Source organism: Mobula hypostoma, chromosome 28 (assembly GCF_963921235.1).
Source record: "Mobula hypostoma chromosome 28, sMobHyp1.1, whole genome shotgun sequence".
Classification (NCBI taxonomy): Eukaryota; Metazoa; Chordata; class Chondrichthyes; order Myliobatiformes; family Myliobatidae; genus Mobula; species Mobula hypostoma.
This window is the reverse complement of record NC_086124.1, coordinates 25,515,237-25,533,675: the sequence shown is the minus strand read 5'-3', so window position 1 is coordinate 25,533,675 and position 18,439 is coordinate 25,515,237. Positions and strand designations below refer to the sequence as shown.

Genomic DNA, 18,439 nt, shown 5'->3' with positions numbered 1-18,439 from the left:
CTCCATCCTCTTTTCTCTCTCCCTCTCTCTCTCATCCCCTCTCCCTCTATCTCTCCCTCTCTCTCTCCACCCTTCCCTCTTCCTTCCACTCTATCTCCCGCTCTCTCTCCCCACCCCCTCCTCTCTTGCCCTGCCCTCCCTGTCCACCAGCTTGGCACATTCCTCAGCAGCCGGGAACCGTGTCCCGGCCCAGCCTGTTGTACCTACGTGCAGAGCAGGGCCCTGCTGGCCGGCCTGTTGCCCCGAGCCGTTCGGGGGCTGCCCAGGGCAGCTGCCCTCTCCAGCACCGAGCCCAGGGACGGCATGCTCAGCCGGGCCATGGTGCGCTGGCAAAGGGCCTCGCCCGGCCGGGACCCCCCGCACTATTCCTGTCGCCCAACTTCTGCCGATCAGGAAGAAAACAAGGTTTTGTGCCAGGCCCCTCCTACACCCGGCAGTCAGCTGGGAGAGAGGGAGAGAGAAGAGGGAGGGGGCAGGAGAGAGGGAGGGAGATGCAAAGGGAATGAGAGGGGAGGGGGAGAGGGAGAGGGGAGGGGGAGAGGGGGAGGGGGAGGGGGAGAGGGGGGGGGGAGGGGGAGAGGGGAGAGGGAGAGGGGAGGGGGAGAGGGGAGGGGGAGAGGGGAGAGGGAGGGGGAGAGGGAGGGGGAGAGGGGAGAGGGAGAGGGGAGGGGGAGAGGGGAGGGGGAGAGGGGAGGGTGAGAGGGGAGGGGGAGAGGGGAGGGGGAGGGGGAGAGGGGAGGGGGAGGGGGTGAGGGGAGGGGGATGGGGAGAGGGGAGGGGGAGGGGGAGGGGGGAGAGGGGAGGGGGAGGGGGAGGGGGAGGGGGAGAGGGGAGGGGGAGAGGGGAGGGGGAGAGGGGAGGGGGAGAGGGGAGGGGGAGAGGGAGAGGGGAGAGGGGAGGGGGAGAGGGGAGAGTGAGAGGGGAGGGGGAGAGGGGAGGGGGAGAGGGGGAGAGGGGGAGAGGGGAGGGGGGAGAGGGGAGGGGGGAGAGGGGGAGAGGGGAGGGGGGAGAGGGGAGAGAGGGGAGGGGGAGAGGGGAGGGGGAGAGGGGAGAGAGGGGAGGGGGGGAGGGGAGAGAGGGGAGGGGGGAGAGGGGAGAGAGGGGAGGGGGGAGAGGGGAGAGGGGGAGAGGGGGGAGGGGGGAGGGGGGAGAGGGGGGAGGGGAGGGGGAGAGGGGGGGAGGGGAGGGGAGAGGGGGGAGGGGAGGGGGAGAGGGGGGGGGAGGGGAGGGGGAGAGGGGGGAGGGGAGGGGGAGAGGGGAGAGGGGAGGGGGAGAGGGGGGAGGGGAGGGGGAGAGGGGGGAGGAGAGGGAGGGGAGAGGGGGAGAGGGGGGGAGGGGAGGGGGAGAGGGGAGAGGGGAGGGGGAGAGGGGAGAGGGGAGGGGGAGAGGGGAGAGGGGAGGGGGAGAGGGGGGAGGGGAGGGGGAGAGGGGAGAGGGGGGAGGAGAGGGAGGGGAGAGGGGGAGAGGGGGAGGGGAGGGGGAGAGGGGGGAGGGGAGGGGGAGAGGGGGGAGGGGAGGGGGAGAGGGGGGAGGGGAGAGGGGGGAGGGGAGAGGGGAGAGGGGGAGGGGAGGGGGAGAGGGGGGAGAGGGGGAGGGGGAGAGGGGGGAGGGGAGAGGGGAGGGGGGAGAGGGGAGAGGGGAGGGGGGAGGGGGAGAGGGGAGAGGGGGGAGGGGGGAGGGGGGAGGGGGGAGGGGAGAGGGGGAGGGGGGAGAAGGGAGAGGGGGGAGAGGGGGGAGGGGAGGGGGGAGAGGGGGAGAGGGGGGAGGGGGGAGAGGGGGGAGAGGGGGGAGAGGGGGGAGGGGGGAGAGGGGGGAGGGGAGAGGGGGGGAGGGGAGAGGGGGGAGAGGGGGGAGGGGAGAGGGGGGAGAGGGGGGAGGGGAGAGGGGGGAGGGGAGAGGGGGGAGAGGGGGAGGGGGAGAGGGGGGAGGGGAGAGGGGGGAGAGGGGGGAGGGGAGAGGGGGGAGAGGGGGAGGGGGAGAGGGGGGAGAGGGGGAGGGGGAGAGGGGGGAGGGGGGAGGGGGGAGAGGGGGGAGGGGGAGAGGGGGGAGAGGGGGGAGGGGGAGAGGGGGGAGAGGGGGAGAGGGAGAGGGGAGGGGGGAGGGGAGAGGGGAGGGGGGAGGGGGAGAGGGGAGAGGGGAGAGGAGAGGGGGAGAGGGGAGAGGGGGGAGGGGGGAGGGGAGAGGGGGGAGGGGAGGGGGAGAGGGGAGGCGGGGAGGGGAGGGTGGGGAGGCGGGGAGGGGAGGGTGGGAGGGGGAGAGGGGAGGCGGGGAGGGGAGGGTGGGAGGGGGAGAGGGGAGGCGGGGAGGGAGGAGGGGAGGTGAGGCGGGGGGGGGGGAGGGGAGGAGGGGAGGGGGGGGGAGGGGAGGGGGAGGGGAGGGGGGAGGGGAGGGGAGGGGGGAGGAGGGGGGAGGGGAGGGGGGAGGAGGGGGAGGGGAGGGGAGGGGGGAGGGAGGAGTGAGGGGGAGGGAGGAGGAGAGTGGGAGGGGGGAGGGGAGAGGGGGAGGGAGGGGAAGAGAGGGGAGGGGGAGGGGGAGAGGGGAGGGGGGACAGAGGGGAGAAGGGGGAGGGAGGGGGAGAGAGGGGAGAAGGGGGAGGGAGGGGGTGAGAGGGGAGAAGGGGAGAGAGGGGAGAAGGGGAGGGAGGGGGAGAGAGGGGAGAAGGGGGAGGGAGGGGAGGGGAGGGAGGGGAGAAGGGGGAGGGAGGGGGAGAGAGGGGAGAAGGGGGAGGGGAGGGGAGGGGAGGGAGGGGAGAAGGGGGAGGGAGGGGGAGAGAGGGGAGGGGAGGAGGGGGAAGAGAGGGAAGAAGGGGAGAGAGGGGAGAAGGAGAGAGGGGAGGGAGGGGGAGAGAGGGGAGAAGGGGAGGGGGGAGGGGAGGAGGGGGGAGGGGGGAGGGGGAGGGGGGAGGGGGGGAGGGGAGGGGGGAGAGGGGGAGGGAGGGGGAGAGAGGGGGGAGGGAGGGGGAGAGAGGGGGAGGGAGGGGAGAGGGGGAGGGGGGAGGGAGGGGGAGAGGGGGAGGGGGGAGGGAGGGGGAGAAGGGGAGGGAGGGGGAGGGAGTGGGGAGGGAGGGTGGAGAGAGGGGAGGGAGGGGGAGGGGAGGGGGAGAGAGGGGAGAAGGGAGGGAGGGGGAGAGGGGGGAGAAGGGGGAGGGCAGGGAGAAGGGGGAGGGAGGGGAAGAGAGGGGAGGGAGGGGGAGAGAGGGGAGAAGGGGAGGGAGAGGGGGAGAGGGGGGAGGGAGGAGGGAGGGAGAGGGGAGAGGGGGGAGGGAGGGGGAGGGGAGAGAGGGAGGGGGAGAGGGGAGGAGGGGAGGGAAGGAGAGAGGGGAGAGGGAGTGAGAGAGGGGAAGGGGAAGGAGGGAAGAAGAGAGGGAAGTAGAGAGGGGGAGGGAGATGCAAAGGGAATGAGGGAGAGGGAGATAGAGAGAGGGGGAGGGAGGGATGGAAAAGGGGAAGGAGAGAGGGAAGGAAGGTGGGAGGGAAGGAGGGAGAGGAAAGAGAGGCAGTTGCAAAGGGAATGAGAGGAGAGAAAAGGGGAAGGAGGGAGAGAGAAGGAGGGGGAGAGGGAGAGGGAGTGGGAGGGAGAGCGAGGCCAAAGAGGAGGCAGAAAGAGAGGGAGAGAGATAGAGAAAGGGAAGAGAGAAAGGGAGAGATAGGCATGGAGAGGGAGGAGAAAGGGAGGGAGTGACAAGGGGGAGAGAGTGAAAAAGGGTGAGGAAAAAGATGAGGAGAGAGAAAAGAGAGAGGGGAGAAGGAGGAAGGGAGAGGGAGGGAAAGAGGCAGAGAGAGGGGGAAGAGAGATGGAGAGAAAGAGGGAGGGAGGCAAAGAGAGAGGGGAGGGAGGGGGAGAATGAAGGAAATAGAGGAAGGAGAGACAGGGAGTGGGGAGAGATTGAGAGAGAAGGAAGGGAGTGATCAGGAGAGGAGTGGAAGAAGAGAGAGGGAGAGGTGGGCGAGAGGGGGAGTGAGGAGAGAGTAGGAAAGAGAGGTGGGGAGAGGGAGAAGTGGGAGAGAGAGAGAGAAAGGAGGGAAAAGAGAGTGTGAGAGAAAAAAGAGAGAGGGGATGAGAGGAAGGGAATCAAAAGAGATGGAGGGAGACATGGGGAGAGAGACTGGGGAGAAGGGAGGGGGAGAGTGTGGGAAATAGGATAGCGAAGGAGAGAAAGGGAGACAGGATGTGAGGGTTGAGAGGGTGGGGAGAGAAGAGAGTGAGAAGGCGATGAGGGAGGGCTGGGGAAACGGAGAGAGGGAAGAGCATTGGGGAGGGTGAGCAAGATGGGGAGAGGAGGTGGGGTGGAGGGAGAGTTGGAGACGGGGGACAGAAAGGGAGAGAGATGGGTGGAGGAGAGGGAGAGAATACCTCAGGATCCACCCATTCCAGCCCTCCCCAACCTAGGGCAGTGGCCTTGGCATCAACCCCTCCCCAAACCCCTTTCCTTAACCTGTTCACGATAACCACTTATCAACCCTCCCCCTTTCATCACTGGCCCATCAGGAGGAGGCCATTCAGACCATCTCATGCATCTTGCCTGTACATCCCACCTCCACCACACTCCCTCTCCCGTACCCCCCCAGACTCCAACCCACCCCCCCGCCGCCAGAGCAGTCACGGCTGCTCTCGACCCCCGCTCCGCCGACCTACCTTCCTTCCGTCTCCCTCACCGTCAGTCAGCAGATCTGGGTCCACAGTCCATAACTGTACCTGAACCGATTGCCGTTGCGGGCGGGAGTTCTCAACCCCTCTCACTCCCGTAACTCGGGACCACAGACTCCCTGACCGCAGGTAACTGTTTCTCCCCACCCGCTCGAGAATGTCCTGATTACCCCAGTCAGACAGCCCCAGTTTACAGAATAATTTAGCCAATAATGGTTCCTTAAGGTTTTTATAGGCGGGGGTGGTGGTGAAAATGAGCTCCCCCTACTTGTTAAATGTTCTCCACAAAATGTTGGAGGAACTCAGCAGTTCCCACCAAAGGGTCTCGGCCTGAAACGTCGACTGTGCTTTTCTCCAGAGATGCTGCCTGGCCTGCTGAGTTCCTCCAGCATTTTGTGTGTGCTGCTTGGATTTCCAGCATCTGCAGATTTTCTCTTGCTTGTTATTAAATGCTATCAATGGCGTGCACCTCAAATAGCCTCTGATAACCAAGTCCAGCTCCTGGCCTTCTAAGCCCGGTGGAACCGTTTCTACTGACAGGAGAAGGAGCAAAGGCGGGTTACTGGCACCTTAAAACCAGACCCTTCGGGTAGATGGGGCTCGTTAGCCATGGTTGGCAGCTCATCGAGGAGAAGGAGAACTCTGATCTCAAACCTCTGCTGCCTTGTGGCTACACCCACTCATGGGGAAGGCTTCGGGAGGAGATCCCGAAGATAAATCCCCCTCCATGCTGCTGATGAATCCAAAGGGACGGCAGGGACCGAAAGTTTGGCACCAGCAGTGCTGCAGGAGTTGCCAGTCAGTGTCCACCTGAAGGCAGTTCTACGTTGATTTCAATGCTGACTGGCATCTCCTGCGACGTCACTGGTGCCAAACTGTATCGGCCTCTGCCGTTCCTTTGGATTCATCAGCAGCGTGGAGAGAGGGAGCCTGTTACATGGGGCAACAGCTTGGTCTCCGTATCATACTGCCCTGGCTTGTGTATCTCGTGGACAGCCGGGGTGTAACATCCATGGTTGACCCTGACCAATAGAGAGCTTAGCTACTTGTGCAGGAGAGATTAGAAACTGTTTTTTCCCTGTCCATGGGTGCTGCCTGACCTTCTGAGTTCCTCCAGCCTTTTGTGGGTGTTACTTAGCATCTGCACGGAATCTCTTGCATTTGAGATTAGAAATGAACCATATGTCACAGGTGCATCGAAACGCACAGTGAAGACTGCCCTTTTTGTGTCAACGACCAACGTGGTCCGAGGATGTGCTGGGGGGGTGGGGGGGGGGCCACCATTCCAACACCAACGTAGCACGCCCACAACTCACTAACCCTCACCGGTATGCCTTTGGACTGTGGGAGGAAACCGGAGCACCTGGAAGTCACAGGGAAAACGTACAAACTCCTTACAGGCAGTGGTGCAAACGGACCCCGATCACTGGGAGCGTTAAGTACGAAATGCTAACAGCCCACAGTGATCATGACGCCCTAAATGTCAGACATTTTCACGATGTTAGAAACAACGAACAGGTTCCACCAACTCCACACTGTTAAATCTACTCCACCCTCCCAGAACTTGTGTTTTGACACTGTCCCAAGGTAGCTTCCCTGGGGAGAAACACCCCCAACCATAAGTCATAATAGAAATAATAATAATACTAAATAAGTAAGCAATAAATATCTAGAACAGGAGAAAAGCAAGTCTTGTTCCCCAGCCCTGGCCCGTGTCCAACCTTACCCGGGGTTGAACGTACGCAGCAGGAGCCAGAGGTGAGCGCAGTTGCACTGGAACCACTCCAGGTAGTTAAACAAATGAAACATGTGTCCCCCTGGGTCTCAGTCAAGGCACCCCGGCCCTTTTGTCTCCCAGGGCGGAAGGCCGGAACTCTGCGAATGGTTGTTACTGCGCAGCCCTACTTCAGGTGCCTTGCCATTCAAGTCAAACCAGATCGGCTACCCTCCCGGTAACCTGGCCTTGACCCTCTTAAAGGTGCAGTTGTCCCTGGACCAGTAGAGGTGGTAGCTGAAGGGAGCGGGTGGGGAGGCGTATGCCAACTGTGTCCCAGATACGTTAAGGGGGGCTGAGAGGGTAAAGTCTGAAACAGAGCAGAGCTCCCTCACTGCCCCTCCCACAGAGCAGAGCTCCCTCACTGCCCCTCCCACAGAGCAGAGATCCCTCACTGCCCCTCCCACCGAGCAGAGATCCCTCACTGCCCCTCCCACAGAGAGCGCTCCTTCACCATTCCCCCTGCAATGCGGTGCCCCTTGTTACTGCCCCTCCTTCCTCACCACCTCTCCCACAACACAGCGCTCCTTCCTCACAGCCCATCCCATGGCACAGTGCTCCCTCCTCAGCACTTACCACACAGTGCAGGGCTCCCCTTCCACAAGGCCCCTTCTTTGTGTTCCCTCCCGCGGGGTGGTGCTCCAACCCTCTTGCAGTGTGTTCACCCCCTCCCTCAGCTGACAAGTTTGCCCACCCACCTTTTTTGCCCCCAAGTCTCCAGAGGTGAACTTACCCCGGTGCCTTGGGACGCGGTGAACAGTCTGAGCCGCTCCAATGGGGCCAGCAAGGTGGTGACAGATGGAGGGGCTGGGGGTCTCTCCCACCACCTCTCCCCGCGTCCTTCCTGGTCGGCAAGACTGCAGCTGAGCACTTCCGAGAATAGGGCGATGACGCAGGCACCCAAGGGTGCTGCCTGCGATATCCGCTGTCAGTGGGAAGTTGTGGTCTGTCCACACTGGCAACCCAACCACAAGGCTAGAGCACAGGAAATACGTTGCCTCACTTTGCTGCCCCACCCCACACCCACCGAACGACACCTCCCAGAAGTGGGGGAGAGGGTGCTGCCGTCCAAAGGTTCAATAATGGAGAGATGGTAAACGAGGGGCCTATTCTGTGCAGCATCTCGATAAAATAAAGGGCAGGGCTCATGTTAACGAGGAGGATTTCCTGGACAGTGAAGGGTTAAATTACTGGGGCGGGTTTGATCTTGGAGTTTACGATGATAAGGTTCACTTACTGATGGGAGCTGATTGAGAGTAAAGGAAGTTTGGGATATATTGAGGTGGGGGGGTAGTTGAGGGAAGACGTCAGAGCAGAATTAGGCCATTCGGCCCATCCAGTCTATGCTATCATTTCATCATGGCTGACTTATTAACCCTATCCACCCCATTCTGCTTTCTCCCCAGAACTTTTGACACCCTGACTAATCAAAATCCTATCAACCTGTATACCCAATGACCTGGCATCCACAGATTCACCGCCCTCTGGCTAAACAAAATCCTCCTCATCTCTGTTCTTGAGGGATGTCCCTTTATTCTGAGGCTATGCCCTCTGAGCCTAGACTCCCCCATTACAGGGAACATCCTCTTTACTTCCATGCCATCTAGGATTTTCAATATTCAGTAGGTTTCAGTGAGATCCCCCAGTTCGAAACTCTAGTGAATACAGGCCCATGTTTCTCCTCATATGTTAACCCTTTCATTTCCAGCATTATTGTCATGAACTTCCACTTGACACATTCCAGTGCCAGCATACCCTTTCTAGCATAAGGGTACTGAAACTGCTCACAATACTCCAAATGTGGTCTGACCAATTAATGCCTCATAATGCGGTTTATATTCAGGGTATGGTTACATAGAGGGTGGTCTGATATTGAGAGTTATATCCACTGTGGGAGTTATATTGAGGTGGGGATATATTGAAGGCAAAGGTTATACTGAGGTTGGCTTATATTGAGAGTAAAGTTTATTGAGGGTGGGGTTTATATTAAGGGATAGGATTTATATTGAGGGTGAGGGTTATATTGAGAGGTATTATATTGAGGGTGAGGTTTATATTGAGGGTGTTTATATTAAGGGCGAGGTTTATATTGATGGTGGGATTTATATTGAGGGTGAGGATTATATTGAGGTTGAGGATTATATTGAGGGTGAGGATTATATTGAGGGTGAGGGTTATATTGAGGGTGAGGGTTATATCGAGGGTGAAGTTTATACTGAGCGTGAGGGTTATACTGTGTCAATGTGAGAGCCCTGGACCCTCCACTGGCCGGGAACAGGAGGAGAAAGATTTAGGATCCATTGATTCAGTGGCCTGGGGTGTACTGTGTCCCATGGGTCCAGGGGACATCAGCAATGCCCTGGGCATTCAGAGTGGATCGATACTACCTGGTGGAACCATCCACTGAAGGGCCACACAGCTGAGTTGCACATATCCTCAGTGACAGCACACTACACTGCATAAACACTGAAAAGTCCCCAAAACTTCATCCTCGTCATGACCAGCAGAAGAGAAACCACGACACCTCAGTGTAGAGAATACCACAGAACCTGCAGAATTTCCTGCAGTATTTTTTTAAAGCCCTGAACAGATTCTAGGGAATATCCAGCTGCCGCTCCCAAACTCCATTGTCCTTCCACCTGTCCAGTTTACATTTGCTCCGTCTCTGTAGCCCCCGCCCCACCCTGCCACATCCCTTCCCATTTCTGTAACCTTCACCCTTCCATTTCTGTAACCGCCTCCAGCCCCTACACCCCTCCCTGTCTCTGTAACCGTCTCCGGCCCCTACACCCCTCCCCGTCTCCATAAACCCTCCAGCCCCTACACCCCTCCCCGTCTCCGTAAACCTCCAGCCCCTACACCCCTCCCTGTCTCTGTAAACCCTCCAGCCTCTACACCCCTCCCTGTCTCTGTAACCGTCTGCAGCCCCTACACCCCTCCTTGTCTCTGTAAACCCTCCAGCCCCTACACCCCTCCCTGTCTCTGTAACCCCCTCTCTCCCCTACACCCCTCCCTGTCTCTGTAACCCCTTCTCTCCCCTACACCCCTCCCCGTCTCTGTAACCCCCTCTCTCCCCCACACCCCTCCCTGTCTCTGTAACCGTCTCCAGCCCCCACACCCCTCCCCGTCTCTGTAACCGTCTCCAGCCCCCACACCCCTCCCCGTCTCTGTAACCGTCTCCAGCCCCCACACCCCTCCCTGTCTCTGTAACCGTCTCCAGCCCCCACACCCCTCCCTGTCTCTGTAACCGTCTCCAGCCCCTACACCCCTCCCCAAATCTGTAACCGTCTCCAGCCGCCACACCCCTCCCCGTCTCTGTAACCGTCTCCAGCCCCTACACCCCTCCCCGTCTCTGTAACCGTCTCCAGCCCCTACACCCCTCCCCGTCTCTGTAGCCGTCTCCAGCCCCTACACCCCTCCCCGTCTCTGTAACCGTCTCCAGCCCCTACACCCCTCCCCAAATCTGTAACCGTCTCCAGCCCCTACACCCCTCCCCAAATCTGTAACCGTCTCCAGCCCCTACACCCCTCCCCAAATCTGTAACCGTCTCCAGCCCCTACACCCCTCCCCAAATCTGTAACCGTCTCCAGCCCCCACACCCCTCCCCGTCTCTGTAACCGTCTCCAGCCCCTACACCCCTCCCCAAATCTGTAACCGTCTCCAGCCCCTACACCCCTCCCCGTCTCTGTAACCGTCTCCAGCCCCTACACCCCTCCCCGTCTCTGTAACCGTCTCCGGCCCCTACACCCCTCCCCGTCTCTGTAACCGTCTCCGGCCCCTACACCCCTCCCCGTCTCTGTAACCGTCTCCGGCCCCTACACCCCTCCCCGTCTCTGTAACCGTCTCCGGCCCCTACACCCCCCTCCCCGTCTCTGTAACCGTCTCCGGCCCCTACACCCCTCCCCGTCTCTGTAACCGTCTCCGGCCCCTACACCCCTCCCCGTCTCTGTAACCGTCTCCGGCCCCTACACCCCTCCCCGTCTCTGTAACCGTCTCCGGCCCCTACACCCCTCCCCGTCTCTGTAACCGTCTCCGGCCCCTACACCCCTCCCCGTCTCTGTAACCGTCTCCGGCCCCTACACCCCTCCCCGTCTCTGTAACCGTCTCCGGCCCCCACACCCCTCCCCGTCTCTGTAACCGTCTCCGGCCCCCACACCCCTCCCCGTCTCTGTAACCGTCTCCGGCCCCCACACCCCTCCCCGTCTCTGTAACCGTCTCCGGCCCCCACACCCCTCCCCGTCTCTGTAACCGTCTCCGGCCCCCACACCCCTCCCCGTCTCTGTAACCGTCTCCGGCCCCTACACCCCTCCCCGTCTCTGTAACCGTCTCCGGCCCCTACACCCCTCCCCGTCTCTGTAACCGTCTCCGGCCCCTACACCCCTCCCCGTCTCTGTAACCGTCTCCGGCCCCTACACCCCTCCCCGTCTCTGTAACCGTCTCCAGCCCCTACACCCCTCCCCGTCTCTGTAACCGTCTCCAGCCCCTACACCCCTCCCCATCTCTGTAACCGTCTCCAGCCCCTATACCCCTCCCCGTCTCTGTAACCGTCTCCAGCCCCTATACCCCTCCCCGTCTCTGTAACTGTCTCCAGCCCCTACACCCCTCCCTGTCTCTGTAACTGTCTCCAGCCCCCACACCCCTCCCCGTCTCTGTAACCGTCTCCAGCCCCTATACCCCTCCCCGTCTCTGTAACCGTCTCCAGCCCCCACACCCCTCCCCGTCTCTGTAACCCCCTCTGTCCCCTACACCCCTCCCTGTCTCTGTAACCCCCTCTCTCCCCCACACCCCTCCCCGTCTCTGTAACCGTCTCCAGCCCCTACACCCCTCCCCGTCTGTGTAATGGTCTCTGATATATCCCTCTGCTTTCCTCCAGTTGCCACACCTGATGGTACTTCCTGTAGAGTCCACACGGTGTGGGCTGTTCCTCTTTCTCCGTTCACACATCGGTACACTGTGTTTGCCTGGAAGATCAATCCTGGGCCCAACATATTGATGCGATCACGGAGAGCGCACACCAGCAGCTCTCATCTATTTGGTGTTTCAGGAGATTTGGTTTGTCACCAGAGACAGCCGCAAACATCTACAGATGTACTGTGGAGAGAATTCTAACTGGTTGCATCACCATGATATACGGAGGGAGCCACTGCACAGGATTGGCCGTCCAGACGACTTCAAAAGGCAATGCCTCACAAAGGCAGCATCCAATGTTAAGGACCCCCACCACCCAGGGCATGCCTTCTTCTCATTGCTATCATCAGGTAGGAGGTAGTGGAACCTGAAGACACACACTCAACATTTTGGGAACAGCTTCTTCCTCTCTGCCATCTGATTTCTGAGCCCATGAGTACTACATACCTATTTTTGCCCTAATTTAATGTTTTAAACTTTTCTTTTTGGAGCTTATTTTTAACACATTTTTATGTACTACCCCATATCACTCTGGCGAAACAACACATTCCACCTGATTCTGACTGTGACTGTATGTCTTCCACCGGCTGCACAGGAGGGATTTGCAGACTGTACTGAGAGAGTGGGACTGACTGAACACGACCATGCTGCTCTCCCCACTCAGCCCACAGAGTAACAGTCACTGTATTAGATCAACAGACAAGTGCCGGAGGAACACAGCAGGTCAGACAGCATCGAGGGAAATGAATATTTCGGGCCAAGACCCTTCATCAAGACAGATTCCTCCAACTGTGTAGTACAGGGTCACATCAGCCGATCTTACATAGACAGAACAGTCACTCCAACTTAATGACACAGCATTCCTCTGCCTGTGCATCTATAGAGATTTCTCAGAAGTTTACGTAGAGTTTGGCATGTCACCTAAAACTCTGACAAACTTTGATAGACGGACAGTGAAGGGTATTCTGACAAGGGCATTGGTGTTTTCCTGAGACAGACTGGGCTGTGTTCAGTACTTTCTGTAGACTTTTCCATTCCTGGGCATTGGTGTTTCCATATCAGGCTGTGTTGCAAACCAAGTCTGCAGTAAGTTGTGGACACAGCACAGTCCATCACAGGAAAACACCAACGCCATGAATGGAAAAGCCTACAAAAAGTAGTGGATACAGCCCAGTCCATCGCAGGCAAAGCCCTCCACACCACCGAGCACATTTACACAGAGTGCTGCCACGAGAAAGCAGCATCCATCGTCAAGGACCCCCACCACCCAGACCATGATCTCTTCTCGCTGCTGCCATCGGCAGGGAGGTACAGGAGCCTTGGATCCCACACCTCTAGATTCAGGAACAGTTGTTACCCTTCAACCATCAGGCTCCTGAACCAGTGTGGACAACTTCACTCACCCCAACACTCAACTGATTCCACAATCTATAGATATGCTTTCAAGGACTCTACAACTCATGTTCATTTTATTTATTTATATATATAAAAGTTCATCAGTAGGATGTACACACACATATATACTTTACTTTACTTTATACTTTATTGTCGCCAACAATTGATACTAGAACGTACAATCATCACAGCGATATTTGTTTCTGCGCTTCTCACTCCCTGGATTACAAATATTAAATATTAAAAATAGCAAAAATTAGTAAATATTAAAAATCTAAATTATAAATCATAAATAGAAAATAGAAACATGGAAATTAAGGTAGTGCAAAAAAAACCGAGAGGCAGGTCCGGATATTTGGAGGGTACGGCCCAGATCCGGCTCGGGATCCGTTCAGCAGTCTTATCACAGTTGGAAAGAAGCTGTTCCCAATTATCTATATATAATATATACATTAGCCTCTGTGCATGCGTGTGTGTGTTTGTCTGTTTGCTTATTTATTTTTTTTCACAATTTGTCTTGCCATTGTATGTCAGTCTCTGTGTGTAGTGTTTCATTGATTCTCTTGCATTTCTTTGTTCTACTGTGAATGCCCGCAAGAAAGTGAATCTCAAGGTAGAATACGGGGACATCTATGTACTTCAATAATAACTTTATTTTCGAACTTTGTGGGAAACAGGGCTCCTCAGCTTTTGCTACATCTGCTTTCCTCCGATTGCCTTTGGTGAGTTGAAAGGCACGACTGGAAGTTGTCAAAGTTTAAGCTTTGTCCACAGGTGGTGAGGTGATTACAACTACCAGTGTGTATTGCTCAGACTGTCCCACACTGGAGTAATTCGGGGTGTTATTTGATTGTACTGACACCCATGGCTCAGATTGTACCACACTGGATGTTTCACACACTGACAGGATGACGGTGAAGTTGTGTCCTTTACGTGGTTATGTCAGGCACGGCGCTCAGGATGTCTGTGCAGAAACCGGAGATGCTGCATGTAACCCACAGTCCGGGCAGTGGTGCGGGTTCCGGGATACAACAGGTGCCCCCCTTGCCTGTGTCTCACAGGGACTGTAAATCATCGATCCCACTCACCCTGTGTCGACGCCACGCAGGATCAGCCTGTCCCACTTTAGTTTTGTTCTGGGCAGAAACACTTCCTCCTTTGCCGCCCTTTCAACAGTGAGGAGTGCCCTCTTCACCGGCCTTCTCACAGTGCAGTGCTCTCTTTTCAATGCTCCTCCTATGGCATGGTGATCCCTCCTCACCACCCCTCCCACAGCACACCCTCCTGAACACTCTTCATACAGCACGGCGTACCCTCGTCACCGCCCCTCCTGCAGCGCGGAGCTCCTTCCCAATACCCCTCTTGCAGTGCAATGCCCCCTCCGCATCACACCTCCCGCAGTGCAGTGCTCCCTCCTCGATGCCCCCCTCTGCAGCGCTGTGTTCCCTCTTAACCTCCCCTCCTGCAGTGCTGTGTTCCCTCTTAACCTCCCCTCCCGCAGCGCTGTGTTCCCTCTTCACTGCCTCTCCCGCAGCGCTGTGCTCCCTCCTCGCTGACCGTGGAACATTTGTAACACCAGTGGCTCTATCTTCCCAAGCATGAGTTGTACAATCAGATTGAAAATCCGGCTGAGTGGTGTCACGACAACCTCATACTCAATGTCAGCAAGGCTAAGGAGCTGATTATCGACTTCAAGAAGAGGAAACCAGAGGTCCATAAGCCAGTCTTCATCGGGGGATCAGAGGTGGAGCAACTTTAAATTCCTGGGTGTTATTGTTTCAGAGGATCTGCCCTGGGCCCAGCACGTAAGTGCAATCAAGAAGAAAGCATGGCAGCACCTCTACTTCCTTAGGAGTTCTGCATGACATCCATAGAGAGAATATTGCATCTCAGCCTGGCATGGAAACACCAATGCCCTTGAATAGAAGATCCTACAAAATGTAGTGGATACAGTCCAGTCCATCACGGGTAAAGCCTTCCCTGATATTGAGCACATCAACACACCTCACTGCCACAAGAAACAGCATCCATAACTAAGGGCCCCCACCACTCAGGCCATGCTCTCTTCTCACTGCTGCCTTCAGGAAGAAGGTCCAAGTGCCTCAGGTCCTACACCACCAGGCTCAGGAACAGTTATTACCTCTCAACCAGAGGACTCTTGAACCAAAGGGGTTAACCTCACTCAATTTCACTTGCCCCGTTACTGAACTGTTCTCACAACCTATGGACACTTTCAAGGACTCTTCATCCCATCTTTCTCACCCGGAGCTTCATCAACCTGTGAAGTGTGAGGTGGTACACTTTGCAAGGACAAACTCCAAGGCAGAGTACAAAATAAATGGCAGGGTACTTGGTAGTGTGGTGGAGCAGAGGGATCTGGGGGTACATGTCCACAGATCCCTGAAAGTTTTCTCACAGGTAGATAGGGCAGTTAAGAAAGCTTATGGGGCGTTAGCTTTCATAAGTCAAGGGACAGAGTTTAAGAGTCGTGAGGTAATGATGCAGCTCTATAAAACTCTGGTTAGGCCACACTGGGAGTACTGTGTCCGGTTCTGGTTGCCTCACTGTAGGAAGGATGTGGAAAGGGTACAGAGGAGATTTACCAGGATGCTGCCTGGTTTAGAGAGTATGCATTATGTCCAGGAGGAGAAGATGGCAGCGCGACGCAGCTTGCAGTGGCCACTCTGGTGAATGATCTATCAAGTAGGGTGCCGTGCACAATCCTGATTTGATGGAGACAGATGTGAGAGCACAGAGGAACATCTGGTGAAACTTCTGAAATGCCTGTTTCGCTGCCGCTGCTACTGTGTGATCCAGAATCTCTGGAGAGGAAGGCCCTGCGTCCTCGGCCTTGCTTGTTGCTCAGCGGCTGGGGCGGGGTCGAAGCGCTCAGCAGAGATGGTGCTCAGTGCTCAATGTCAGAGGGCTGGTCGGAGGCTCAAAGTTTTTGGATGGACTCAGAGTCGGCTGCGGTCGGGTGCTTCCAATGCATTGGCAAGTTTGTGGTGCTTGGGGGTTCATGGCAGGGAGAGTTTCTCCCTTCTATCATCTGCGTGAGATAATGAGGCTATCGGGACTTGAGACTTTTTTTTACTGTGCCCATGGTCTGCTCTTTATCAAATTACGGTAATGCTTTGCACTGTTGTAACTATATTTATAATTATGTGGTTTTGTCAGTTTTAGTCTTGGTTTGTCCTGTGTTTCTGTGATATCTTTCTGGAGGAACATTGTATCATTTTTTAATGCATGCATTTCTAAATGACAATAAATGAGGACTGAGTGTCCTCATAATCTAATCAGAGATTAAGGGAGCTAGGGCGTTACTCTTTGGAGAGAAGGAGGATGAGAGGAGACACAAAAGAGGTATACAAGGTATTAAGAGGAATAGATAGAGTGGCCAGCCAGTGCCTCTTCCCCAGGGCACCACTGGTCAGTACAAGAGGACATGGCTTTAAGATAAGGGGTGAAAGTTCAAGGGGGATATTAGAGGAAGGTTTTTTACTCAGAGAGTGGTTGGGGTGCGGAATGCACTGCCTGAGTCAGTGGTGGAGGCAGATACACTAGTGAAATTTAAGAGACTACTAGACAGGTATATGGAGGAATTTAAGGTGGGGGGTTATATGGGAAGCAGTGTTTAAGGGTCGGCATAACATTGTGGGCCGAAGGGCCTGTACTGTGCTGTACTATTCTATGTTCTATCTATCTTCTCGATATTTATTTCTTGCTTCTTTTTCTTCTTCTTCTTCTTGTTATTTTTTTCTCTTCCTTTTTGCAAAGTTTGGTGGTTTTTTTTTGCACATTGGTTGTTGTCTGTCCTGTTGGGTGCAGTCTATTGACTCTATTGTATTCCTTGTATTTACCATGAATGCCCGTAAGAAAATGAATCTCAGGTTTGTATATGGTGACATCTGTGTAACTTGATAATAAATTTATTTTCCTGCTACATCAGGAACTACGTTGAGTGAAGTCCGGGCAGGTGGGGGTCATCAGCTGAGTTTAGCAGCTCATCTTGGAGAAGGAAAACTCTGATCTCAAACCTCCGCTGCCTTGCGGCAATACCCAGTCATGGAGAAGGCTTCCGGAGCAAATCTCAAGGGAAAGATCTAGAGCTGGAGCCCCTAAGTTGAAGTTTAATTGGCATTCAACCACACATGAATACAGCTGATAAAACAGCATTCCTGTTGTAAGGCAGTCCTACGTTGAGTTCAACGGTGACTGGCAACTCCTGCGACACGCTGGTGCCCAGCTGTATCGGTCTCCTTTGGGTCCACCAGCTGTAGGAGAGGGGGAGCCTGCCGCGTGGGCAACAGCTTGCTCTCCGTATCGCACTGCTCTGGCTTGTGGAACGTGTCGACAGCAAGGCGCAACTTCTATGGTTGACCCCGACCAATGGGAGGGTCTCAAAGGTAACAGGTTTTATGACAGAAACTGTCAGTCATTTACTCTTTGATCTGTATCACTAAAACATTTTGCGATACAGGTGTCTCCATCTTCTCAAGTGTCCAATGGAAAGGCATCAGAGTTATCAGGCACGCACTGCTGGCTTGGATGATATAATCGGCCTGGAGTTTGTGCTCTTCCCCTGTGTAACCTTTGGTGAGCCAGGCAATGGGCCCCGGGTTCCGGTGACGAGCAGTGAACGGGGCCCGCGGGTACTGCTGTACTGACTCCGGCTACGGTCTCGGCGCAACAGCCGCACTCCCGACCCGTGTCCAACCCGCGATCCAATGGCTGTACTACGGGGCACCGTGCGCCTGCCTGCTTGGCACCGGCCAGCAGGTTGAGGGACCGTTGGCTCATTGGTCAGCGTTCCCGGTACACACGGCATACCTGCTGTCCGAGCATCAGTGACACTCATCCCAGCCTGTTGTCTCACTGTCCAAGCACTGCTCCCCAGTGTCCCAGCCGTCCATAAGACACATGGGCAGAATTTGGCCGTTCGGTCCCTCGAGTCTTCCCCGCTATTCCATCATGGCTGATTTATTTTCCCCCCTCAACCCCATTCTCCCCATAACCATTGATGCCCTCACTAATCAAAAGCCTATCAACCTTCGCTTTAAATATACCCACTGACTTGGCCTCCACAGCCGTCTGTGGTAATGAATTCCACAGATTCACCACCCTCTGGCTAAAGAAATTCCTCCTCAACTCTATTCTAAAGGGACGTCCTTCTATTCTGAGGCTGTGCCCTCTGGTCCTACCACTATAGAAACATCCTCTCCATATCCACTCCATCTGGGCCTTTCAATATTTGATAGGTTTCAATGAGGTTTCACCCCATCATTCTTCTAAACTCCAGTGAGTACAGGCCCAGAGCCATAGAACCAATTTCCCTTGGGATCAATAACGTATGACTATGACTATGAACTCTCATTGAGAATCATATTCACACCACCCCTCTCTTCCAGCAACGCCCCTCTCCCATTGCCTGGCGTCAGACCCAGCAACTCCCCACTCCCTTCGCCGCACCCCAGCCCCCCAAGGCAGAAAAGAGACACTCAGAGCCTCTGGTCCGACCAGATATTACGTTTAATCAGAACAGCCCATCGGGAAAACAAACATCTTGCTTTATTCCCCCCACCCCCCCGCTGTACATTGCTGGCATTTACAAAGATGTTTCATGGTGGGTGGAAGGTGGTTTGTTGGGGGGTGGGAGTAGAGAGGCTGCTCTTGCTGGGGGCCTCCGACAGCCCAGTCCACCGGGAGCCGCAAGTG

General features: G+C 56.4%; 1 protein-coding gene and 1 long non-coding RNA gene across 5 annotated transcripts in view; one reads left to right on the top strand and one right to left on the bottom strand.

Annotated features, from left to right (window-relative positions):
• Nucleotides 1–18,439, bottom strand: part of LOC134338996 (IQ motif and SEC7 domain-containing protein 2-like) — a 176,311-nt gene that overhangs the window by 46,880 nt on the left and 110,992 nt on the right. Inside the window, exon 1 of one of the 4 annotated variants that reach the window (XM_063035221.1) lies at nucleotides 7,155–7,336. The exons of 2 other annotated variants lie outside the window; for them this stretch is intronic. Coding sequence is in view for 1 of the 2 variants with exons in the window: in XM_063035220.1 (XP_062891290.1) it covers nucleotides 208–320 (113 nt within the window). In the remaining variant the exon portion in view is untranslated. Of the gene's footprint in view, nucleotides 1–207; nucleotides 436–7,154; nucleotides 7,337–18,439 lie in introns of those variants that run through there. One more of the 4 variants, XM_063035220.1, reaches the window with a different exon arrangement.
• On the top strand, nucleotides 313–17,129 carry LOC134338999 (uncharacterized). The gene is made up of 3 exons (XR_010016316.1): nucleotides 313–405; nucleotides 11,295–11,679; nucleotides 16,674–17,129. It is a non-coding gene; the product is annotated as an uncharacterized LOC134338999 (long non-coding RNA).